The sequence below is a fragment of the Artemia sp. Qi Xiang Cuo genome, chromosome 10 (genome assembly GCF_049724085.1).
Source record: "Artemia sp. Qi Xiang Cuo chromosome 10, ASM4972408v1, whole genome shotgun sequence".
NCBI classification, from domain to species: Eukaryota; Metazoa; Arthropoda; class Branchiopoda; order Anostraca; family Artemiidae; genus Artemia; species Artemia sp. Qi Xiang Cuo.
Window position 1 is genome coordinate 54,591,525 of NC_142803.1, and position 26,728 is coordinate 54,618,252.

Below are 26,728 nucleotides of genomic sequence, written 5' to 3' on the forward strand. Positions count from 1 at the left end.
ACACACGCAAAGTAAAAAATCAGCCAAGACAAGGGAGAGGACAGCTGACATCAAAGAAAGGCAAAAGGAATGGAACAAGAAAGAAAGAAATTATAAATTTAAAATCATATGGGATTAAAATAATTGAGAAGTTAAAAACAAAGAAATGGGAAGCAGCTAAAATAAATTACGAAATAAGAATAACAAAGATGAACATTTGAATATACATTAGAGTTGCTCCATAAAAAGAATAACCCTGTGTATTTTCCTACCGCTAAAAATTTACTATGTGTAAAGTTTAATATGTAAAAATAACTATGTGTATTATTCTCTTCTGCCGCTAAAAATTTACTGTGTGTAAATTTTAATATGTAAAAATAACTATGTGTATTTTTCTCTTCGGCCGCTAAAAATTTACTATGTGTAAATTTTAATATCTAAAAATAACTATGTGTAATTTTCTCTTCTACCGCTAAAAATTTACTATGTGTAAATTTTAATATGTAAAAATAACTATGTGTATTTTTCTCTTCTACCGCTAAAAATTTACTATGTGTAAATTTTAATATGTAAAAATAACTATGTGTATTTTTTCTTCTACCGCTAAAAATTTACTATGTGTAAATTTTAATATGTAAAAATAACTATGTGTATTTTTCTCTTCTACCGCTAAAAATTTAGTATGTGTAAATTTTAATATCTAAAAATAACTATGTGTATTTTTCTCTTCTACCGCTAAAAATTTACTATGTGTAAATTTTAATATGTAAAAATAACTATGTGTATTTTTTTCTTCTACCGCTAAAAATTTACTATGTGTAAATTTTAATATCTAAAAATAACTATGTGTATTTTTCTCTTCTACCGCTAAAAATTTACTATGTGTAAATTTTAATATGTAAAAATAACTATGTGTATTTTTCTCTTCTACCGCTAAAAATTTACTATGTGTAAATTTTAATATGTAAAAATAACTCTGTGTATTTTTCTCTTCTACCGCTAAAAATTTACTATGTGTAAATTTTAATATCTAAAAATAACTATGTGTATTTTTCTCTTCTACCGCTAAAAATTTACTATGTGTAAATTTTAATATGTAAAAATAACTATGTGTATTTTTCTCTTCTACCGCTAAAAATTTACTATGTGTAAATTTTAGTATGTAAAAATAACTGTGTATTTTTCTCTTCTACCGCTAAATATTTACTATGTGTAAATTTTAGTATGTAAAAATAACTATGTGTATTTTTCTCTTCTACCGCTAAATATTTACTATGTGTAAATTTTAGTATGTAAAAATAACTATGTATATTTTTCTCTTCTACCGCTAAATATTTACTATGTGTAAATTTTAGTATGTAAAAATAACTATGTGTATTTTTCTCTTCTACCGGTAAATATTTACTTTCTGTAAATTTTAGTATGTAATATAACTGTGTATTTTTCTCTTCTACCGCTAAAAATTTATTTAGTTTCGTGAATGTAACTGTAGATTGTGTCCTAAATAGAAATGAAGTTATCGTATTATCGTATTATCGAAAGTTTTATTGTATGAAAATTGCAACGTATCCTGAATGGTACCAAAAATTCAGCCGGTATAAGCACGGTATATACGTTACGCAAGAAGTTTGTTCCCTCGTTCCTCAAGATTTTTAATACTGGACTCACTGGTGAATAATTGTGCATATTTTTTTGCTTTAGTTCATTGTTCTTTTTTTCGTTTTACTTTTTAGTTTTTTTTCTTTAATTTTTTTTTTCTTTTTTTTTTTGATTTTTTTTTTTTTTTTAACAGATAGTTGGATATTTCTATGTCTTAGGTTTTAGTTTGACTCGGTGATATTTCAAATCAACGTATAAATTTGTATGACGATGGCTATGGCTGTGATTTTTGGCTTATGGCTGATTTATGGCTGTGATTTTTGTATGTTTAGTGCCTTATATTTTATTATGACAAGGACTGCCCCTGATCGGTATAACCGTGTAAGGCGTTTGATAATACAATCGTTTATCGTTTAATGAATTATCCTGTTAGCTTGACCAGAACCGACTTGAATAGGTGCGGGGCCCGATTGGACTTTTTTGCGGGACCCTCTCAATATAATAAATATTTAAATAAAATGTATCTGTATAGTAGTTTACGTACGTAGTAAATTATTTCACGTACGAAGTACAAAATCTCTCTAATATAGAACTATCCTGATTCAATAAATTTGATATGAACTTTTATGGGTATGAGTTTCCTATATTATAAAGTGTATGTTATATAATAACAAAACACATTATTAAATCTCATCCGGAAATGCTAACTTAGAATAAATGTATTTTTTTAATATTTGAGTAACTGATTATTTATCCCTTATTGTCAAAAACCATTTGATTTAAATTTTAAAAAAAAATGTTTATTTTGATGGTAAACTGGGACCCTTTCAAATGCGGGGCCCGATTGGACCCAATCGCCTTTTATCCGGCCCCGAGCTTTGTATCCATTTACATTAGTAACAAAATTGTTCTTGTTTGTAATTGTTTTTGGTGATTACATCTTTTTTTACAAGCCTGGAAAGATAAACCTATTGAAATTGATGATGTCAAAAAGTTTAAGGGGGATTTTCTAGAGTATTATTATTCCACGTTTTACTACAACGGTTGTTTGGGAAACAGGGAACAGTAATAGTGCTACTGATCAAGATAACTCTCCTCAAATTCCATATTAGGAAAATTACGGATGGACGATTCATTCTTGGAAGTCTCTATAATTTTAGATTTATTAACGTTATAAAAGAGAAAGTGTTTAGTATATTTTGTTTTTAGTAAAGCCATGAATAACGCTCTAGCTTATCCGTCGTGCGTTGCTGCAATCTCAAAATAAAGGAAATTCGAGGAAAGTCCATCCCCCCGAAAAAATTTTCCCCCTGCGAAAAACTCACCCTTCGCGTATTAGTAACGGTCGTATTTATAAATTTTGAAATATTTGAAAACTACCCCCCGGAAAGTCCCTCCTGCCGATAATTCTCTCCCCTGAAATCCCCCCCCCCGGCGGAAAATTCTTCCCCCTGAAAATTTTTCCTTGCCAATTCTATTTCCTCGTGGAATCGAGTCCATAAATTGAAAAACACTATAATGCACTGAATCGATAAGCACAAACATCGATCTTTTACAAACGTCAGGCTTTCAAACAGTTCGTGGTACCCGAACTGTAAGTAAGCAGCGAATCGGATCAATAGTAATGTATGGTATCAATAAAAGTTCAAATAGGGATAAAATCCTTTTAATAGACAGTGATGATAGAAATTCACAAAAATACCAGATATTTCGGTCACATATACAGTGACCGTCATCAGTAGTAAAAGCAGTAGTAGTAGCAGTAGTAGTAGCAGTAGCAGTAGTTACTAAATATACTAAGCGTCAGCAGTAGTTTTACTACTGATGACGGTCACTGTATATGTGACCGAAATATCTGGTATTTTTGTGAATTTCTATCATCACTGTCTATTAAAAGGATTTTATCCCTATTTGAACTTTTATTTATCGTCATGGAAAGGCAGTGTGGTCTCCGAAATTATCTATGTATGGTATCATTTCAGAAACAGGCATTGCTGAAATGATATATCCTATTTCATCTAATTTTGGTATTGACAGTGACCGTACTAAATATAATTACACGTTTAATTATTTTTAATTTTAAAGTTTTTTTAAGTAAAAAAAACTATTATTAAAAATTATTGTTTCTATTTCATAGGTGTTACTGATATGAAATCTTCTATATCAACGAATTACAGTATTAACAATGGTTTTGTGCTAGAAGATTTTTTGCTTTGGTCTTTCGCTGACAGTACAGCTCAAAGCTTTGTGACATTCATCTCTCAGTTGTTTACTGTATATTTTGGTCTCAAGCCCTCCAACAGAAGAGAAGAAGGGGAGGCGATACTCTCGTGGTTAAGGCTAAGGAAAAATTTCCCGCCACCAAATGCTCAGCTTTGGTATTTGATCTCAATTGAGTGGTGGAAATTGTGGCTGGACTATGTTTTGCTTGAAGTAAGTTCTCTTTTGGTTCAGAAGAAGGAGGGGCTTATTAACCCACTCCTCTTAGGGAGTAATTATACAGACTATGTCGATTTTTATCAAGTTGTAACACGACCATCTTTGGTCAAAAATCTCACTATTACATATACAAAATCCTTCCCTCTCTTGACATATATATACTTAATATAAAAAATTGTAATGACATAAAAATCAATTAAATTATAATTATAAATTTAATGACAATTATAATTATTATTATAATTAGTTTTTAAGTAGCTAAAAGCTGTATTGTAGGCTTGTATCGCAAGAATTACGTCTCTGGAAAGCGTTTTCTGGAAGGCAGCGTTTTCCAAACTGGGAGCCGGTAACATTGGCCAGGATTGACATAAACTTCAATAAAATATAAACTATGCAGTCACACAAAATATATTAACTCTTTGGCAATTGACAGGATTTAGAAGCTAAGGCTAAACAGAAGGTAGGTTTGCCATCCCAAAGCAAAACAAACGGTAGCCTATAGATTCTGCTGGATGCACCGTGCATGGACGATCAGTTAGATTATTGATAAGGACGATCTTTCCGATCAATAATTTTCTCAGATAGGCACTACAGAATTCGTCTTAAAACTAGAGGAAGGAACTGATGTAGCTAAAACAGCATATTTAATTGGATATTTTTGATGTTTTGTGTTTGGATATTTTTATATGTTGAAATAGTTTGTGGTAACCGCCGAGTGCCTGTGCATTTATGTCTTCCCATGGGCGGTTACCTATTGGTCATTTTTAACTCGTTTTGAAGTAAATTAATCTAATCTAAAGTGATAATAAAACTGACGATATATCTTTTTTGTAAACTCATCTCTGTCAAAGCCACATCCAGTCAAATTTTAGTATTATTGACAATTCTTTAATGAGAAAGGCTTACTGTGGAAATTGCGTTTGGCTTTGTACAGACGGTGCAAAGTCAATGTCAGGACAAAAAACTGCAATAATTAAATTATTAAAATGAAATAGTTAAATAATGAAATTAATAATAAAATAATAAAATAAATTAAATAATAATAATTAAAATATTAAATAATAATAATTAAAATAATAATAATTAAATAATTAAATAATAATAAAATAATTAAATAATAAATAATTAAAGCAATAATTAAGATGAAAACACATGATGTTTTCTGGACGCATTGCTTGCTCTGGACGCATGATGTTCTCTGGACGCATGAGAAAATGTGATTGAGAAGCTTAGAGACCTTTATACGCCTGCATAAAAACATGGTTATAAGTTATATTATTTACAACGCTGTGTGACGCTATGGGAGTTCCTTATACCTCTCTTCTGTTCTATTGTGAAGAACACTGGTTGCCAAAGTGAGGCAGTGGATACATGAACTCAAAGTTGAAATTGCAATTTACATCGAAGAAAATCAATATAAGGACGCAAATAAGCTTAAAAATGATAATTTAATTATTAAACTGACTTGTTTGGTGGATATTTCAGGAAAATTAAGTTTTTTGAATCAATCAATGTGAGGGCCACAAATGCATCTATTGACTCAAAAAGATTATGTGAAAGAATTAAAAAAAATGGAGCTATGAGAGGCAAATTTGGAAATTTTTTTTTACGTGTTTCTACTTTTAAATGTATGCACCCAAGATAACATAAAAGCAAACACAAGTCTATTTCTTAACACCTGTATGGTTTTTTAATTCATTTCTCGAATTATTTTGATGATCTTTATTTTAAAAAATATGCGTGGGTACAGAATTCATTTATTGGGGAAGAAGATGACGAATCTGGATCAATAAGTAATGAGAAAGAAAACTTGATTCTTTAAAACAGTATTTTCAGAATTTATCTCTTATTCAATTTGGGCTAGATATTAATAGTAAATATAATATTTTGTCAAGTAAAGCTTTAAAAGCATTGATGCCTCACAAAGTCTTCTTTATACGACATAGAATGTTTAAAAGTTTAAAATGCAAAATCAGAAAAAAGAAAGATAGAAACTCTTTATGGATTTCGGAAGAAATCCATTCACAAAACCCTTTGCCCCTCTCAATCCACAACAAAACGACTCCCGCACAGGGTTGCAGTGCCTGTTGAGAAACTTCAGCCGGTACGCTGTGCCCATCAGCGGTTAGCGAAAAGTTTTATTCTTAGTTTTGTAAATATGTACAACGAAAATCAGAAGGATTGATTTTTTTTTTTTTTTTTTTTTTTTTTTTTTTTCAATTTGACTATGCTTGTATAATGTGCCTATGCTTGTATAATGTGATTAATGCTTTTTAATGTGACTATACCAAGGAAATTTGGCAGTGCCATGAAGATTTTGGTGAAAACAAAAGTTTTTCTATCTATCTAAACAGGATTATCTGCAATAGCTGAAATGAAACCGAACCATCGTGTTCGTTTGGTTGTAAAAAAGGAGGTTCGTGCAGTCATCTCATTGTTGACACCGACATTTGACAAACTTTGTGCTAATTATAGGCAAGCAAATTCATCTCATTAAAAGACAACAATATAAAATTGTTATTTGTTTTCTTCTGTTTGTAAGATATTGTCTAAATAAATTCGTAGTACTAAAAATTTTCCAGTCTGTATTATTTTGCGAATGTGAAGGGAGGCACCATGGGAAGAGTGTTCTAAATTCTAAATCCAATCATTTAGAATTATTGAAAATTTATGCATGAATTTCCCAGTTTCAGAGGCAGTAATGCCTCAAGGAGGTGCATCAAATCCTGAAGATACCCGGAATTCGTTCGTACAAAATGACTGGTTAATATATATATATATATATATATATATATATATATATATATATATATATATATATATATATATATATATATATATATATATATATATATATATATATATATATATATATATATATATATATATATATATATATAATATATATATATATATATATATATATATATATATATATATATATATATATATATATATATATTTATTTTAAAGCCTCATTTAGGTAAGCTGATTCATTTGATGATTGGCAAAATTATTTACGGTTACGTTTAGTTGCGCATCAGTTAGGGAGGAGGGCCTTTAAATCTTTGTGCAGATAGGGAGGGAGTTTGCCCAAACCCTCAAAAAGGGCGTTTTTATTCCCAAATTTTCATACTCTTAGTGAGCCTTCAGATAAATGTAACAGATGTTAAGAGGGGAAGGGATGGTAGAAATATATCTCTAATATCCCTTCATTCATGGGAATATTTCTGAAGTAAGGGTGGAATATGGTTGCTGCGGGATCCTCTCGTAATCCAATTTTTTTTTTTTTTTTTGTGCAAAATTTTTGAGAACGTAAAGATCAAACATTTTCAAGGAAGCCGTGGTAAAATAAAGTTTGGAAACCACTGCATTAAGGTATGTAAAAAAGTAATTTTTGTGATATTTTCAGGGGAAGCCCTCCCCTGGTTGCAGTTTGGATTAATTATTTGTGTTGTTTTAGGCTCATTCGTACGACACATCGAGTCTACAACGTCCCACTCTTCATCATTCCGTATCTGCTTCTTCTTTGGTGTCATACACTAATACCACAGCAGCTGAGAGCGGAGATGATTCTAAATCCTTGGTCTCATTCAAATCAATTGATAAGAAACTACATTCCAAACCCGGACCGATTGATAACTCCACCTTACTCGCTCCAGAGCAACCTAAGGTGAGACACATTGCCATCTGAACATAAAGAATCATGCGAGAAACTGTAAAAACTATGAAAAAAACAACAACTAAACAGGGGCATCTAAAAGGAGTGGGGGGGGGAATTGCCCTCTGCCCTAAATTTTGAAAAATACTTCTCTTTCAGAATTCTCATTGAGAAAAACAAAAAAACAAGCTGGCCTACAAGTTAACCTTAAATTTTGAAAAATGACTTTTTTTTTCTATCTTCAGTTGTAACCCCCAACGTTTTGTGACTAACATTTTGTGGCTACATTTTGTGACTTGGGCCCCCTAAATAAGAAACTAGATTTAAGCATTTTTCCGTTATGACTTAAAAGCTTACAATATCAAGTTTGGGTTTATCATAGGCAGCGCAATAGCACTGCCTAAGTAAATAGCGGTGTGGGAACAATATATTATTTATTTACTTTTGTCGTTTTTAGACCAGGACACTTCGTATAGAAGGAGTTGTCGTAGAAACTTCAAAAAGAGCTCATTTGTTTGGAAATTGAAAGGGCTAGTGCCCTTTTTGATAGCTGAAAATGATTGGAGGGCAACCGCCCATCATTTTCCCAAACATATCCAATCACAATTTTGAGATAGCTATTTTGTTCAGTGAAGTTGAAAGCTCCGGAAATTATGTCTTCGGGGATGACAACCCCTCCCCTCCATATCCTTCTGGGTAAGGGTTATAAGTTATGCTCTGGGGACATATAAGGTTTTTATGGAAAATTCGGTCGTATAAACTTCGAAAGGGGCTCATTCGACTGAAATATGAGTGCCCTTTCAAATAGTCGAAAGTGATTGGAGGGCAACCACCCCCCTCCCACGTGCATCATTTCCCAAACACATCCAATCAACATTTTGGAATAGCCAGTTTGTTCAGCGTAGTTGAAAGGTCCAGTAATTGTGTCTGAGGATGACAACCCCACGGCCCTCAGGACAAGGGTTGTAAGCTATGTCCCGGGAGCATATAATGTTTTTTGGAAAGGGGTCGTATAAACTTTAGAGGGGGCTCATTTGATAGGAAATCAGAAGTTCTAATGGTGTTTTTAAGAGTCAGAGTGATCGGAGGGCAACTAGCCCCCTTCCTCTCACGTTTTCTTTTCCCCTAATGCAATTCTGAGATAGCTAATTTTGAGATATTTAATAGAAATTTTGAGATAGCTATTTTATTCGAAATAGTCTCAAGATCATATAACAATGCCTTCGGGGTTGAAAAAATCCCTCAGAACCTGGGGGCAAGAGTTGTATGTTATGCCCTAGGGTATATAAGGTTTTTATGGAGGGGGGGTTGTATAAACTTCAGAGAAGGATAATTGGAAATTGAAAGTTCCAGCTCCCTTCAGGGGAGGATAATTGGAAATTGAAGATTCCAGTTCCCTTGTAAGCATCAAAAGTTATGGGGGGGGGGGGGAATTATCACCCCTCCCGATACCCTCTTTTCTCCAAACGCATCAGGTCAAAATTGTGTGATGGCCCTCTTGTTCAAAATAGTCGAGAGGACATATAACGATTGGAAGTTACAGTGCCCTTTTAATTGTCAAAAGTGATTTGAGGGTACCTAGCCCCTCCCTCCTACCCGCGCCCATTATTTACCAAAACAAACATCCAATCAAAATTTTGGAACATCTATTCTCTTTATTATTGTTGAAAGGTCCATAAATTATATCTTTGGGGATATCAACCCCGCACAGCCCTCAGGACAAGTGCTGTAAGTTAGGCAATTAGTTCATTGTTTACGTATAGCATATGTTATTGACTTTCCAATAAGATTATTACTTTCCAAAAAGATAAAAGACAGTCAGGTGAGCCTTTCAGAGAATGTTGAATAGAGTTTTGAAATAAATCAATACATGTTATATGTATACGGGTTATCACAGTGACTTAACTCAGAAATGCCTGAGTATATTAAGTTGGAACTTTCAGGAAATGATAAGGGAGATGACCAATTAACCAAAAAGGTAATATTTGCATGCTCCTACTGCTACTGCAACTACCACCACTACTACTGCTACTACGCTGCTACTTTCAAAATATTGAAGGGATATTCGAACTAAATCCAATGACGCTATGTGCATACACATTGTCAAAAGAGTGTATCTCAAGAATGGATTTGGTATTAAGTTGAAACTTTTAGAGAATGATTTAAGGGAGAGGTCAATTGATCAAAAGACAATATGTACATACTACTACTAATATTACTACTACTACCACTGTTATATTTACTACTACTACTACTTCAACTACTGCTTCTATAACAACTAGCTTTGATGCTAAGAGCATTAAGATGGAGATTTCAAAAAGGATATGAATATACAAGTTATCAAAAGGACAAATCAGCAATGTCATAGCAACGGCTAATTGTATTAAATTGAAACTTCCAGGACTTGGTGGGGGAAATGTTTAATTGATCAGAAAGCAAAATTTTAATGCTTCTGGTGCTACTAGAACTAGTGCTATTACTGCTAATATTATTACTAATACTAACTCTACTACTATGCCTACTATTGCAACTATGTCTAAGGGTATGAAGGTGCAATTTTCACATAATTTTGAGGGGTGAAGGTGAACTGAATCACAACACGCCGTCTGCATGCAGGCTGTCAAAATGGGGCATCAGAAATATTTTAAGATCAATTTCATGTGTGAAGTTCAAACTTATAGGGCTTGTTACGGGGGATGTTGGACTAACCAAAAGACAATAGTTACATCCTATTGCAACTGTTTCTACTCATACTAGTACTACTTCTACTACTACTGCTACTATTATTACTACTGCTACTACTACTGCTGCCGCTGAAGCTAAGGTTACTACTACTAATTTTGCTGAAGCTACTACTACTAATATACTATTACTGCTCTTACTACTACTACTGTTACTAAAGCTAAGAATATAAGCGGAAAAATTTGGGGAATATTAAAATGTATTTTTCTTTTTTAGATTTAACTGGCTTAAAGTCCTGTACCTTAGTTAATTTTCGTCTTATTTTCAAGGTTTTTGTGAGTTATTAGTGCATTTTCGTACTTTAGATATTTTGCAGTTAACTTTATTTTTCAAAATTTGTGATATATTTTTCTTCTTCAGATTTAACGGGCTTAAAGTCCTGCACATTAGTTAAGTTTTTTCTTATTTTCGAAGTTTTTGTGAGATATTAGTGCATTTTATTTTTCTTTTTTAGATTTAACTGGCTTAAAGTCCGCACCTTAGTTATTTTTTGTCTGCTTTTTAAAGTTTTGTGAGGTATTACTGCATTATCTATACGTTAGATATTTGGCAATTAATTTTTTTTACTTTAATGTTCAAAATTTGCCATATATTTTTCTTCTTCAGATTTAACTGGCTTAAAGTCCTGCACCTTACTTAATTTTTGTTTTATTTTCAAAGTTTTTGTGAGGTATTAGTACATTTTCCATCCGTTAGATATTTGGCAATTACTATTTTTTACTTTAATGTTAAAAATTTGCCATACATTTTTTTTTCTTTAGATTTAACTGGCTTAAAGTCCTGTACCTTACTTAATTTTGTCTTATTTTCAAAGTTTTTGTGAGGTATTACTGCATTTTCCATACATTAGATATTTGGCAATTAATATGTTTTTAATTTTAATGTTCAAAATTTGTCCTATATTTATCTTCTTCATATTTAACTGGCTTAAAGTCCTGCACCATACTTAATTTTTGTCTGCTTTTCAAAGTTTTTGTGAGGTATTAGTGTATTTTTGGTACGTTAGATATTTAGCAATACTAACTTTAGTGTTTAATTTTTATTTTTCAACGTTAATTTTTTTTAACTTTAGTGTTCAAAATTTGTCATGCTTTATTGAAAAAATTCTCGTTTTGTCACTTTGGAAAAATGCGTTCTAAATATATCCAGGATCATTACCTATTAAAGTTTTTGTGGCCACCATGGTTGATAAAACGTACCCTAGGCGGACGGAAAGGTATCCTATACTGAACTCAGAGACAAGTTCACATTCTCCACATATTAACTTACGCTCATTAAAAAATCTCTTGGTTAGGCTTAAAATATATTTAGCCCGTAAGACATACCACACGTGGCAGGGTAGTACCCTGTGTGACCCCCTTAATTGTACTAAGATCTTGATTTGATAAAAAAAGAGATTAGTAAAAAAATCTTCTCTGTTTGTTCTGTTAATAAAAAAGTGTTTGAAAGAAAGATCTTAAGCCGAAGTGGCCAGCCATGACAAAAAACCCACAAAGAGAAAAATCTCAGTGAAAAAAAAAACAACAAACGAGACTGCGGCCAGTGGAGAGAAAAGACGAAAAATGCAAAACGACGCCGATATTTCGCCTGTATCCAAACAAGGCGTCTTCAGCACGAGAGAACACAAGAAAATCAAGATAAAAAACCAAACTAAAATTAAAAATCAATAAAATCACCACTATAAAAATATACAATTGGCGCAAAGTGATCCACGTAGGGAAAAGATGTTATTATAGATTTACTTCAGTGAGAACATCAGAGTAACGGAGGAAAAATAAGAAAAAAACTGGAAATTACTTTAATTATTCTGTTGCGAAAAAATCCTTTTGTTGATTATTACTGAAGCAAATCGTTTTGGTCTAACAGGTAAAATAGTCCCCTGGTGATTATTTATAATCTTAACTCCCTTATTAACTGTTGATTCACTTTTTAGAAGATTATCATAAATTAAGTCAATATTTAAATTACCTGTGTCCCTATTTATCGAAAGGTTAGCAAACATATGTTTTTAATTTCTATGGCTAATTTAAATGGGTAGTTTCTTTAGTTCTGGTAAGGATTCAACCCGGGGAAATTTAGTAAGTAGGGAGTGTAAAAAACTTTGTTCTTGTGGGATATTCTGTATCGCTAGGACTTATCAGAAATTGGTGGAAAATTTCTTGAGCTTGAAATTCAATAGAAAAAACCTACAATTAAGCAAGCCTCCGGAAACTTTAGCTTCAGCCTTAGCAGAACATTTTTGGTTTCAACCAGGTCACTTTATAAAATTTAATGAAGCCTTAGCTATTTCAAATGATAAGGGGAACACTCAATGGGCGAGATATTGTATAATACCTGTATTTTGGAATATAGATAGAATAATCCAACATCCCTTCTTTTCTTGATTCTTTTCATTTGTCTTAATTTTCCTTTGGTTGCTCAATGTTACATATGGTAAACTTTTTCTTGGGGGAATTGTCTGCAAGGGGAGAATTATCTAATGGGGATTTTTTTTTTGGGGGGGGGGGGAGAGGATCAGCCGGGCTCCAGCCCTTTTGTATTTTTACTATGTTGGCCCACATGTTCTCGCCCCTGTAAGAATAGGTTTTAGTTTCGATTCCTACTAGGATTGAGTTTCAAGACCACGCTTTTTCTTACCGACTCTGGTTCAGATATTATTTGGAATGAAATGTGAAATCAGGGTGGAGAAAGTTCATAACACTGATCTCAATTATATAACAGCCTATCAGTTCCTTATCTACTCGTTCTTTGTCCTCTTAGTCTATTTATAATTTTTTGTAAGAGCAAGCAAGTTTATCGCCTTTATTTTAAATTTGCAATACATTGGATGGAACGGTAAAATTCTAGTTTAGCTACTTTTTGCTATCTTGGAAAGGGGTAAGGTTAGGAAAATGAAACTTTCAAGGATGAGTCTACAGACTGAGTTTCATTTTCCTAACCTAACCCCTTTCCAAGATAGCAAAAAGTAGCTAAACTAGAATTTTACCGATGGAACTGCCAACATGAACTATTAACCCCTTTCTCAAGGAAAAGTATCGATTGGTAAACCCGGCTGGAATTATTGAAAAGCGTATTATAGTGATTATGAACACAAGGAGTCTTCCCACCCAGTGGCGTAATTTGCTATGGGTCAGGGGGACAACTGCCCCTCCAGACACTGCCCCCTCCAGACACTGCCCCCTCCAGACCCAGACCCAGCATTTATAATGAAATATGTCTTCATTTTTTCAGGTTACGAAGTTGACTAATGATGGTGGTCTTTTGAAAAAAGGAATAATCTCAGAGAAAGATTTTGAATGTGTCCCTAAAGAGTTATGGGCATGTCTAAGTTCCTGGTATGGCGCATCCTTGACAATCCCACGCACGGTAAGGGCGTATTTCATGCTTTTGGCGTTGCGAGTGGGAAAATGTGAAAAATAAGATAGCTTTAGTGGAAGCTGGGACCTGACAGCGAAATTGGCCCACTGCTAAAAAACTAATAAATCCGAGAAAAAAACAGGATTAAGGACTTTGAAAGCTCCTTTTCAGATGCTCTATAATCCAGTGGATAAAATCGTATTAGCAGAGTTTTATCCTTTAACCGTTAATGATAGCGAAAAAAAAGGTGGAGTAGGATAAATTCGCTCTCAGGAAATGTGCTTACGTTTTGATTAGAATAAAACCAAGTTTTCTGTTACTAAGCAATATAATATATGTGCCGCACTCGCCGATTGGTAAGCGTGATATGTTTGAAGTCCTGTAGCTTCAAGGACAGGGGTTGAATTCCTGGTGTTGCTGAAAGGCGTTATTCGCTAGCCGGAAAGCGAATCCATCTTTACTTTACATTTCTATTTCTATTGTTCTGGCTAGTGCTAAGTTCAAATCATTGCGGTCATGACTTTAATAAACTTCAAATTTTGACCTATTTCTTCATTTGATAGGCAGTGACTTCAAGAAATGATCAGTATTTTAAAAACCTTGCAAACAATGACTGAGACCCATTATTAACACTCGTTTATCGATAAAAACTGATTATGACATTTTTTTCAATAACTTGAAAAAATTTCAATAACTTTTTTAATAGCTTTTCAATAATTTTGTTAGCTTTTTCAGCTGATATTCCTGACTAGCTGGTATGTTTTTCATTAACCAGTCGTATAAGTCTGTTTCGCATTCCATTAGTTTTTTGCGCTTGTATTTTTTTGCCGTAAGCCACGGCTTGTCGCGAATAACCCCCTTAAAGTCATAGGCCTTAAAACTGCTAGCCCAGTTAGTTAGACACTCTTCTTGTTTTTCTTACATCTTTTCTTCTTTTTCTTCTAAACGCTGACCTAAGAGCAAATCCTTCGAAGCTTGTGAGTTCTGCCTTATGCTTCTTTGAGCTTACATAATGTGGTTAAGTATGTGGTCTAGGGTCTCTTTTACAAACCCTGCTATGTAAGTAGAATTAAAGAAATGGTAAAAAGAAAGTTCTGTTTGTCCTTTTTCTTCTTCTTCTTCTGAATGACGACCTAAGAAACAATTTTTCTGGGCTTGTGAGTTCTGTCTGATGATACTTTGAACCTCCATAACATGGTACTGTATGTGGTGTAGGGTTTTCTTACTGGCTTGGCAAAACCTTCCATGGAAGTAGAATTTAAAAATGTTGAAAAAAGACCTCTTCAGGTGGCGCCACAAGCAGTATTGGCCTGCAGAGAAGAATTAAAAGAGAATAAACACATTAAACACAGGTATATATATATATATATATATATATATATATATATATATATATATATATATATATATATATATATATATATATATATATAACAAAACATCATTAGACCTTTACACTCTGAGACAGTAAATTTGGTTTTAATTTTTCTCTTGGAGTTTGACTTATTTTCAAATCTTGTTAAGTTACAATATTCTTTTCTCTTTTTTTCCTTTTCTTTTGTTCTTTCCGTTTTAGTTCTTTTCATTTAGTTTTTAGATATTCGTTGCGCTACATATGGAACTAGACCCCAGCGGCGCACCGCCGGCTTGATCAATGTTGACCGCAAACTAATGTTTTCATCAGTCTTTCTCAAATCACAGCTTAAATTTACAAATTTACTTTCTTTACTCATTGAAAGTACACTTTCATAGGATACTCCAACTAGTAGCTACTGGTAGCAACCAAACTGTCACATTCTTGTAAAAGTCTCTCACCTCCCTTGGTATTTTTTTAAAGCAGCTATATAATGTTCTATAAGATCCGCCTCTGCTTTAAATTAAAAAAAAAATTACTTTTTGGCATCCCTGCTTTCAATAAAAAAATTTCAAGATATTATCATTTAAATATAATACTTGCCTACCCCCGCCCCCTCTGGATACCACCTTGACAGAATACCGTTTTTACTTTAAATAAAAATTTTTTTTTGGTATCCCTGCTTTCAATAAGAAAAATTCAAGATACTATCACTTAAATATAATAATACCCTATGCCCCCCCTCTGGATACCATCTTGATAGGATTCTGTCTCTGCTTTAAATTAAAAAAAATAATTAACTTATTGGCATCCCTGCTTTAAAAAAAAATCGAGATATTATCATTTAAATCTGATAGCTCCCTACCCCCCCCCCTCTGGATACCACCATGATAGGATAGCGTCTTTGCTTTAAATTTAAAAAATAATTAACTTTTTGGCATCCCTGCTTCAATAAAAAAAATTCGAGATATTATCATTTAAATGTAATAACTCCCTACTCCCCCCCTCTGGATACTACCTTGATAGGATACCGTCTCAGCTATAAATAAAAAAATAATTTACTTAATAGTTAACTAGGTCACTATATGGTTCAAACAAACACGCGAAATAACGTTAAACAGCTTAGTGCTCCTTGAAAAAAAAATTGAGGGTATGAGTAAAGGGGTACAATGACAACAACAAAAATGTCGAAATTATTCAGATATGCCTCAAATAACTGGAAAACTGAGTCATAGATTCGCCGTGGCATTTAATAAGATCTAATTAAAAGGGAGCACACACAGAAGCCAAATTAGGCCAGTAGCCTATGAGAAATTGTAAAATACCCAAGACAATGAACAAGTTCTAATGGGGGTCCTGGTTCTATCAAAATATTTCAATTGTTTCCCAGGGAATTTGATATCATTTTCTTCCGTCTCCACTTAAAATGAAAAAAATAATTATCTTTTTGGCATACCTGCTGTCAATAAAAAATGAGGTATTATCATTTTAAAATGATAGCCCCTATCTCTCCCCCCCATAGGCAATAATTTACAATTTTCTATGAATCATGGTTTTGGGGTAACTTCCGTTTCAATCTTTAAGTCCCTAACCTTGTACATAGCTTAGTCTATAGCTAAATTTTGTCTCAATAGATGGGTTTTTTGGGGGGTGGGGGAGGAAATCTTATCGAAAAACAGCAAAAGAAAACAAAATTCTGCAAACTTACGATTCAGCTGTAGAAACAATCTACCAACAATCAATTTCAAAATCCAACTGAAGCTGCATTCGTTCTATTCAACTTAAAAATATAATTCTTGACTACAAATGATGTTAGAAATAGCAATTAGGAAACTGCATTCGAAATGATTTAATCTCATTTCATAAAGACGATACTTTTTTGTCAACATATGAAGAACTGTGTATATTGCAGTTGCATCAGTCTGATTTTTATACAAAGTAAAAAAAGACAAAATTAACCAACAAGAGAGTAGTGAAGAATTACGGTATGCAAAGTAATATTTGACAGGGAAAGTCACTGGTGATAAATCGCCAGGGGTGGCACCGTGATTGGGTGATTTTGGGGGATTTGGGGAACCAATTTTTGTTTCGGGGTGACGCATAGATTTTCGGGGAAATACCCGAAAATTTGGGGATAGTGCAAGCCCTTTTTGATTTCTAATCAGGAAAATCGAAATAGTAAACCATACGAGAAAGAAAAGCGCCGACTTTGTGGTTGATGCAATAAAGAATTACCGCAAAATTAATTCCAAGTCAGCCAAACGCCACCGCCTCTGCCGGCGGTGTGCCGCCGGCGTAGCAACACTTCGGAGGCGGTCAACCGGGCCTCTCATTGGCGGCGTTCGGTCGATCCACCGGCGCGGCACCGGGGTCTATATGGAACCAGGGGGATATTTCAAATGCTTAGTATCTTTTAATTTCAATTTTCTCGTGAGTCTGTCTGTGTGTGTGAGTCTGAGTCTAGCTTTTGGCTAGACTCAGCCAAATATAGCCAAATAGCTTTTGAATATTTCTTGTCAATTTGATTATTACTTGTCTCTTCATTATGTTTTTATCAAATTGTATTTATATATTACTAAAAATATAAATATTATTATGTGTTTATACTTGTTATTAAATTGGGCACACTATTATGTGTATTTTTTATCATTTTCTCTACTTCTGATTTTTTTTTAGTTTCGCCCCAAACCCGATGGTAGAAGTGAAATTGAACTGTATCCTGTTTTATTGAAAATCCATCGTCACAGTTCAGCCCCAGCAAGTGTTCCTCCTCCAAGTATTGGGATGGCGTTTAGCTCTGTTGTTCTCAGTATGTTACTCTTTTATATTGTCCTTATTGTCTGTTTATGTATTTCCTTAGATGTCCAAAGCCTAGTCCCCTCTGCCTCTCTCTCTCTCTCTCTCTCTCTCTCTCTCTCTCTCTCTCTCTCTCTCTCTCTCTCTCTCTCTCTCTCTCTCTCTCTCTCTCTCTCTCTCTCTCCCTCTCTCTCTCTCTCTCTCTCTCTCTCTCTCTCTCCTCTCTCTCTCTCTCTCTCTCTCTCTCTCTCTCTCTCTCTCTCTCTCTCTCTCTCTCTCTCTCTCTCTCTCTCTCTCTCTTTCTTCTCTCTTTCTCTCCCGTTTATTCGAAGTTTATTTACTCTCCTGCTAAACGTCGCATTGATTTGATTAAAACAAAGATATGTAAGAGTCTCTTTTTTTAAGGAAGCTTAAACATACTTATGAGGGATCAAGTTTGAAAAGCTTTTCTTACTGCTTGATCCAATCTTATGTTTCTTACAATCCGATTGTATGGATTTCAACTTTTCCTTCTCCTTTAACACCGCTTTCTAAGGTTTATAATAAAGCTAGACACCCCATTCGGGAAACTAATCCTTTAGGAGTTATCCCTTTACTTAATCTCGAATTACCATATATTCTTTTGAGTGCATGTTTTACTTTTCTCAGCTTCATGGTGACCTCCCTCAGCCCCTTAGTGCTCCCTCTGCTTTTACCTCTAATAAAATTTTATCGTTTTCGTAATACAGATCTTTTTGAAATTCCTTTTACTTCTTCTGTAAGGCCAGACTTCTGTCTTGTAACGGCAAGTCACACTGTATGGAATATAATATCTGAATCAGCTCCAAGGTGCTACTCTTTTAGCTTGTTCAAAAAAAGGTTAAAGCATTTTTGGCACTGTAGACATTTGTTTTTTTTTTGTTTTTTTTGCAGGATGGATTGGAGTCTATTTAATCTATCTAATTATTTAATTTTTTATTAAGTTTTTTCTCTTAATTAATGATAATACGACTCATATGTCTCCCCTCTCACAATGAGTGCTAAGGAAGAAAGCCTAAGAGCCAAGGAGTGTTCGCGGGGAAGATATACTGTTCTCTGTGAATGTTTGTTTCATAATGAGTAAATTTTATTGTATTCTAAAGTCATTTGGATTTTTTCTTGTAGGTGGCGGTTATGGGTATTTCGGTTCAACTGGAGGAAAGCCTACGAGATACTTAGCGTATACGGCTTGTTTCAACAAATCAGCCATCGTTGGTCAAGTTATGAATTATCTGTGTGGAAGGCTGAATTTAACGTGTGATAACTTTCGACTTTGGCATATGAAAGAGGTAAATAGGCTCCTTTAGTTTTATTCTCAGTGCATTCGAGCATGCCTTATCTGACTTATCGGCTTAACACTATTTTCCTTGGATGTAAGCTGTAAAAGATAACAACAAATACTTACCGAATAACGTGCTCACTGATATGCTAAGGGCAACAAGGCGAATGACACCATTAACCGTAACACCATACTCCACCGTAAACGCAGCTTATTTACAGATCCTTTAATGTTTGCCAAATTTCACTATTACTCTCCTTTCCTGTTCTCGGTGTATAATCTCATATTTTTTTTTTGTTCTTGTTTAGATTAAATTTTTTTTCACGTTTGATGTCAAATATCATCGCTTATCCTGAAATTTCCTTGGTTAGCAGTTGTAACTGCTAACTTATCTGAGAACTGATCCAGATCGTTATTAAACAGTCTTATAAAGCCGCTTTATCTCCATTGGTTTTTCCGCTTGGGCACTTTTTGCCATTAAGAGACGGATTGTCGTGAATAACCCCATGAAAGTCATAGGCTTTAAAACTGCTAGCCCAAAGTCAGTTAGACCTTACCGAGTTTCGCTTCTTCTTCTTCCTCTTTTTCCTCCATTTATTCTTTTTCTTCTAAACGATGACCTAACACTATTACTTTTTCTTCCTGTTCTCGGTTTATAATCTCAAATATTTTTTTCCATTTTTGATAAAATTGAATTTTTTGTTTATGTGTGACGTCAAATATCATCGCTTATCCTGTATTTTCGTTGGATAGCAGGTGTAACATATCTGAGAACTGATTCAGACCGTTATTAACCAGTCCTATAAGCCCGCTTCGTCTCCATTAGTTTTTCCGATCGGGCACTTTTTTGCCACTAAGAGATGGATTGTCGCTATTAACCCCCTTAAAATCATAGGCTTTAAAACTCCTTGCCCACAATCAATGAGACCTTACCGAGTTTCGCTTTTTCTTTTTCTTCCTCTTCTTCAGCCTTTTCTTCTTCCTCTTCTTCTTCTAAACGACGACCTTTCAATATTGCTCTCCCTTTCTGTTCTCGATGTATAATCCCATAATTTTTTTTCCGTTTTGATAAGATTGAATTTTTTGTTTACTTATGTTTTGCTTTTCATTTGATCATTAATTCAAAATTGTCAAAATTCTTCTTTCGTTTGGCGTCAATTAAAGATTTTTTGGGGGGTGGGGGGGCACAATATGAATTTTTAATTCTGGGAGGGGCGAATTTGTCATTTTTCTAATGAAAATTAAAAAAAAACTTTTCATTGAAAATATATAAAAAAAAGGTATTTTTCAGTGGAAATACCCCCCAAAAAGGTATTTTTAATATCTATGGGGGAGAATATAAGAGGCAAATGAAAATTTCTGCACCTTTTTCCTCCCCGTTGACGCCACTAGAATGCACGACTTTTTTTTCATGCTTAATCTGATAAACGCGACCTAACTTTCTTAGCCTTTCATTTGGTATGATATTATATGCAAAGGTTACTTTTCAGATTATAATTTTATGACTTACATGAGCAATTTGGAAAAAAAACGGTCTGAGATATGATGACTTTTTGGCAAGTAATAAGTATATTAGGTAAATTCGTGAATTTTTTTAATGTTTTGCTAAAATATTCCTATGCTAGGTTGCAACTACTGCTGCAACCACGATCAGTGTTCGGCAAAATCAAAATAGTGTTTGATAAAAAACCTATGGGATATGCTGCTTATCACTTGCCGCCAGGGGTGCCGTTTTGTGAAAATGTTTGAGAGGGGCAATTTTGTCGTTTTGTTTCCATATTTTTAATAAAAAATTACCCTACCAAGTTATTTTGATGAACATACAAAAAAACAAAAAAGTGTTTTTTTCCGATGAAAATACCAAAAACAAGTTATTTCAAAATGTAGGAGAGGGGGCAAAAAAGTTAGGGGACAACTGCCTATTTCCTTCCCAATTGTCTTTCCACTAAGAATCTTCTTTTCCAAAATACATAATTTAATATTTGTATTTTGAAATGCAGGGTGACGAATTCACGCTTCTGGATCAAGAAAAGGCTACTTTAGAAAGTCTCGGCTTTCAAGAGGACAATGTACTGCTAGAAGTAAGAAGCCCAGATCAGACATGGCCGGAGGAGATTGGCTCACTCGCTTCCGGATCTCAGACAAGATTCATACGATGTAAGTTGGGCTTTCTGTGTTAAGACTGGAACAATTTTCGAGATACTTTCATACCCTCTCCTGTTCATTTGGGTTTTGATGTTTTTTATGACAAAGAGTTAAAATAAGAATAAGCTATCGTAATCAAGAATAGATTCCAACTAAAAAAGCACTCGTACTTACAAAAAAAAAGATAAAAATAAAAACGCTGGATTATCACCTATTACAAACTGATGCCTAAGTTGGTAAAACGGATAGTTCTTGTCAGTGTATTTACGACCCAAAAACAGCTCCTCTCCCATAATTAATAGGTCTAGAAGCCAGTTAATACAATTAAAACTACCTAAATAACATTTCCGATTTGTTAACAAATAATATATCTTAAAATAACATTACATTTACTAGGTAACATTTCCGATATGTTAACAAATGACATTTAGTAAATAAAATTTTCGATAAGTTAAGAAATAACATGTCGTAAAATAACATTTACTAAATAAGATTTCTGCTATGTTGACGAAAATATTTTATTCTTATGTTAACTTAGCTTAATAACTACTCCACTTAATAAGAAAAAAAAATACAATAAAAAAATATACAATAAAAACAAATGCAATAAAAAAATAATATAAAAAATATAAAATGTATTTTCAGTAGAATCTACAGTTTAAATTATAATCGCAATATTTAATTTCAATCTTGATTGTTTCTGGGAGAGTCTGTCGGGGATCTGATAGTTGATCAAATACGAAGTATCACATTCAGTTATCAATCCACAATCTTGATTTTGGACAAAGAGCATCTCAGACAAGATTCTGGTTTAAGGAATGAACCTTGTTTCTGTGGCTGTCTTTTAATATTTTCTCAACTTTCTGGATAGCCAACGAAATTTAATCGTAAAGACCCCGCAAAATAGAGAATTGGAATGCTACGAAGCCCTGAATAGCTCGACATCCAAAGGAAACCAAATTACCCTGATGTGGGTCCCAGGGCACACTGGAATAGAGGGTAATGAGATAGCAGATGAAGCAGCTAAGACTGTGACATCACTGAGATATTGTGGTCAAGAAACTTTCATCCCAATTTGTCAGAGTTGGTGGAAGGCGGCAGTGAGGAGTGGGAGCATGGAGAGAGCGGAACAAAATGGGCATAGGAAGGTGTGATGTTAGGAAACGAAAGAATTACTCCCGAAGCTCAATCCCACCATGACTAAATATTTTCTACGACTGAAAAGGTCTGAGACGAGAATGGTTACAGGAGCCACAACAGGAATTTGAAATTTTGGAAAACATCTTTACCGAATAGGGAGGGGTGAATCTTCGTTATGCCAAAGATGCGAAATAGCCGCTGTGGAAACAAGAAGGCATCTGATAGAAGAATGACCAGCTAGGATTAGACACCGGCTTGAGATATTTCATAATGTTATTCTTAAGTCTGAGGACATAGTAAGGGAAGGAGAAGTCTGAAGTCCGATAGTTGGCAAGGTATATGGTAAGGGTGGAGAGGCTGAACCCGTTATTGGTTCCTCCTCCCCTCTCCAACCATAAATGGAGCATAGTTTTTTGGGGTGTAGAGGCAATGGGCTTTGAAGGCCAGAGCTTCGATTCACTGATAGTGGGTCTCGACCCCTCCTGATAATAATAATAATTATATATATATATATATATATATATATATATATATATATATATATATATATATATATATATATATATATATATATATATATATATATATATATATATATATATATATATATATATATATATATATATATATACTTTTCATAATAAACTTTTGTTTCATAATAAACGTTTTTATTTTATAATAAACGGCTAGAGTACGTTCTTTACTTGGATGCAACGAAAGCCGCAAACACGGTGCAGCTACTTGTGCACCCGTGACTTCATTATAGCATGAGAAAATTGGTAAAAACAAAAAATGTCAATGCTCATGAGAGAAACTACACCAGGGCAAGATTGTGGGTTCTGGACTGAAAATCGCTGGAAACGTGAAGTGTCCATGGTCTGTGGAAAGCACAGGCTCATTGGGTATTATATATCAAAGTTTAATGCTATATAAAAAAAAAAAAAAAAAAAAAAAAGATTTTCGATGTTGATTGAACTTCAGATTAAAACAAAAAAATACTAAGAATATAAAGAGATAAGAAATAGGAGAAAAATCTTTGTTTCAGGTGAAAAAGTAAAAAGTGGTACAACGGGTCTCTACAACCTTGGCAATACCTGTTTCATGAATTCTGCTCTGCAGTGCGTGTCAAATACAAAACCACTAACTGAGTATTTTACAGAGAGGAACTACATGAAGGAGCTTAATAGGTACTGTTTTATTCTTTACCTTTTTTTTGTCTTTGTAGGATTTGAGGCGATATAAATTATTCGAGGATATTGATCGGTAATATTTTTTTAATAACATATTTATGAGTGTATGCTTAGCCTCTTTTTATTATTTTTCCCCCGGCAACTTAATATGGAAGGGGTGGTCATAGAAGCTTAGGAGAGAGATCAAAGTCTTCTAAAATAAGACCACCCTAAACTTTCTAAAGCTCTTCTAAAGAGCGTTATTTTGACTTAACTGAAAACAACCTGTATTTCAGCCTGTACTTTTTTTCTTTTTTTTTGTCATAAAATTAACAACAACATTCCAAAAAAATCTTTTTTTTTCGTTTCCAATCGGTACTGATACATGCATCTTTATGTTGTATAATGATGCTACAATAAAAACTTGCCGCCTTCTCCGATAACCAAGGATTCACTCCGTTTTTACGTCATCTTCATCATTATAACAGTTGCCACTGAGGTACTGTGTGAGGTGGAGAAACGGATAGTAATCACTCGGCGCAAGATCAGGACTGCATGGTGGCTGGTCTAAAACTTACCAGTCAAAACTGTCCAACAAATTGGGAGTCTAAAGAGCAGTGTGAGGTCTTGCATTGTCATGAAGAAGGACAATTCCTTTTGTCAGCATGCGGTTTTTTTTTTTTTTTTTTTTTTTTTTTTTTTTTTTATCGCTCTGTGGAGCTTTCTGAGGTTTAGGCAGTACGCTTCTGTATTGATAGTGGTTCCTCGTTGCATGAAGTCAATCAAAAAAAAAAACCATACCTATTCCAAAACAGCCATGATTTGTGCTGGGAGAGAGTCTTTTCGACCTTCAGATTATCAGGGGAGTGTATGTGTTTCCATTCCATGATCTGTTGGCCCGATTTGGGCGTCATATTTGGACCGGGGGAATTTTTATCTCGCCAGTTCTGCCGGGCGCCACTTGTGCCGTTAAGTTTTATTACGCCGTTACTATTTTAAACTTGTGGCGCTAAGATTACCTTGTGCCGCTAAAGATTAGACCACGTATAATGGAGGGTAAAGTAAATGGGTGACCTCTCCACTTCCTATGGAAGAAAATAAAATAGATTGAGTAATAAATTAGAATTGCCTTGTGGGGTGATTAATTAGGCTGGGGAGCCGTCAATCCAGGAGCGTAATCATACTTCGTAGGGTTATCAGATTCCATGGGAGCGCTGCGATGGAGTACAATTGAACTAGTTATCTACTATGCGGTGAGATACAGGCATATAATAAGAACAAACACAAATAGAAAAGTAATGGATTTATTGAAACTTACATTTCAGGTGTGTAACAATGTATGTATATGAGCAAGGCTTCACTTCAATTGACGACAATAGAGGCAAAGATAAATATATCACGCGAAAAACACTTCATCACTATATATTTCTATTCCTGATTCTGCGCCCCAAGAACTATTTCACGATTGGCCCAACTCCTGTGGAGGGGCCCGCTACTTTATCATTATGTTGACAAACTAAAATCATTATGCTAACTGAGCATCCAAAAATTTATTTTCAATATTTTGGTCATTAAACTTTCACATTCCTATGATAATTTGACACTTCCTATGCTACTTGAAACTACTTTGTATAAAATATTGTCTCGTGATTTTTTGTCAAGTATTTTCGCGAAATTCAAACTATCTTCTTTGATTAATACCGTCATCGACCGGTAGCTTTTTCTACGTTTCACATCTGTCGGTCTGTAAAACAAAAAGTGTGAAATGCATGCGAAGCATTACAAAGTACTCGGGAATTCATCAAGTATCAAGTTCTCTTGCGAATATATTCATCCGTTTTTGTTGTACTTTAAAGGGATGTTTTGGCTGAGCATAAAATGCGGTTTTTCTTTTGTTGCTTAAGAATTTAGACTCAAGTTTGAAACGGGATTTAAACTCAAGAGGGGAGTTTAATTTATATCGGAAGTATTTTTAGAAGGAAACAATTTTATTTTGTTCGGAAGTATTTGCAAACAATTTTATATTTTAAATATATCACATATTACTTGCGGTACATATTACCCTTCCCATTATTTAATGACGTCCCGTCATTAGGACTTGCTTGCCCTGAGGTTTTAAAGTAGTTCGAAATTCATTTACTACCTTGTTCTATATGACTTTAATTGATATTGTATTATTATAAGCCTTATTTAAGCTTAATCAGGAGTGCTTACAAAAAATTTTCTGTATTACCTTTCTTATTTTATTATATATTCTTTTCTAAGGTTCCTCCACCGACTAAGATAGCCACTACACAAAGATTATTTTTTTTGTTTTTTATACATCTAACAATAATGACTCCTACATTTCCAACTCTGTCAAACATTATCATGGGAAATGTTTTATGTGGTTTGGACTATTCTACTATTACTACAAGATTGTTTTTTTGAAATCACCTTTTATAAGTTTTTTTTATCTTACGCTAACTATGGGATAATTATGTTTCCTATCTACGCTAAATTAAATGAATAATACGACAACACTACACATGACTCTATCTGAACACTTAGCAATACATATAGGAACGATTTAAAACACACAATATTATGTTCACCACGTTCACTGGTAAACATTAAAACACTTTTACTGGGACTGTTTGTTATGTAATATTAATGATAGGTTATCGAAATTGTTAAGTTTCCAAAATTAATAAAATGTGATGTAAATTCACACCTACTTCACCACCTTACGTGTCTCTTAGCGTACTCACTCCTTCTGCTTTAAATTATGGTCCTTCACTATTTTCGTCTTGTACAACAAATTTTAAAACACTTACAATATAGTTTCTTCACAGAATAGTTCGAGCATGGTTATGTTCATCTTGGACGAAGTGCTTTCTCTAATTATCAAACGGGAAATGAGACTTTCTGCTACAGTTGTGTGGATATTTGCCATCAGAGTTCATTCTCACCTGCTGTTTTTAGATAGTTCATAAGGTGCTTTATCGTTAAGGGGTTGAGCACTGGGATCGTGTTGATAATAGATGGGTTGATTTTCTTCTCAGCATATC

At 33.8% G+C, this 26,728-nt stretch overlaps 1 protein-coding gene across 2 annotated transcripts in view; it reads left to right on the forward strand.

The window, feature by feature from the left end:
* Usp32 (Ubiquitin specific protease 32) overlaps positions 1-26,728 on the forward strand; it is a 216,072-nt gene that overhangs the window by 60,141 nt on the left and 129,203 nt on the right. For both annotated transcript variants that reach the window (XM_089095543.1, XM_089095544.1), the window contains exons 8-14: positions 3,716-4,011; positions 7,481-7,690; positions 13,652-13,786; positions 17,808-17,940; positions 19,071-19,234; positions 21,225-21,381; positions 23,555-23,696. In XM_089095543.1, coding sequence (XP_088951669.1) covers positions 3,716-4,011; positions 7,481-7,690; positions 13,652-13,786; positions 17,808-17,940; positions 19,071-19,234; positions 21,225-21,381; positions 23,555-23,696 — 1,237 coding nt within the window. The remainder of the gene's footprint in view (positions 1-3,715; positions 4,012-7,480; positions 7,691-13,651; positions 13,787-17,807; positions 17,941-19,070; positions 19,235-21,224; positions 21,382-23,554; positions 23,697-26,728) is intronic.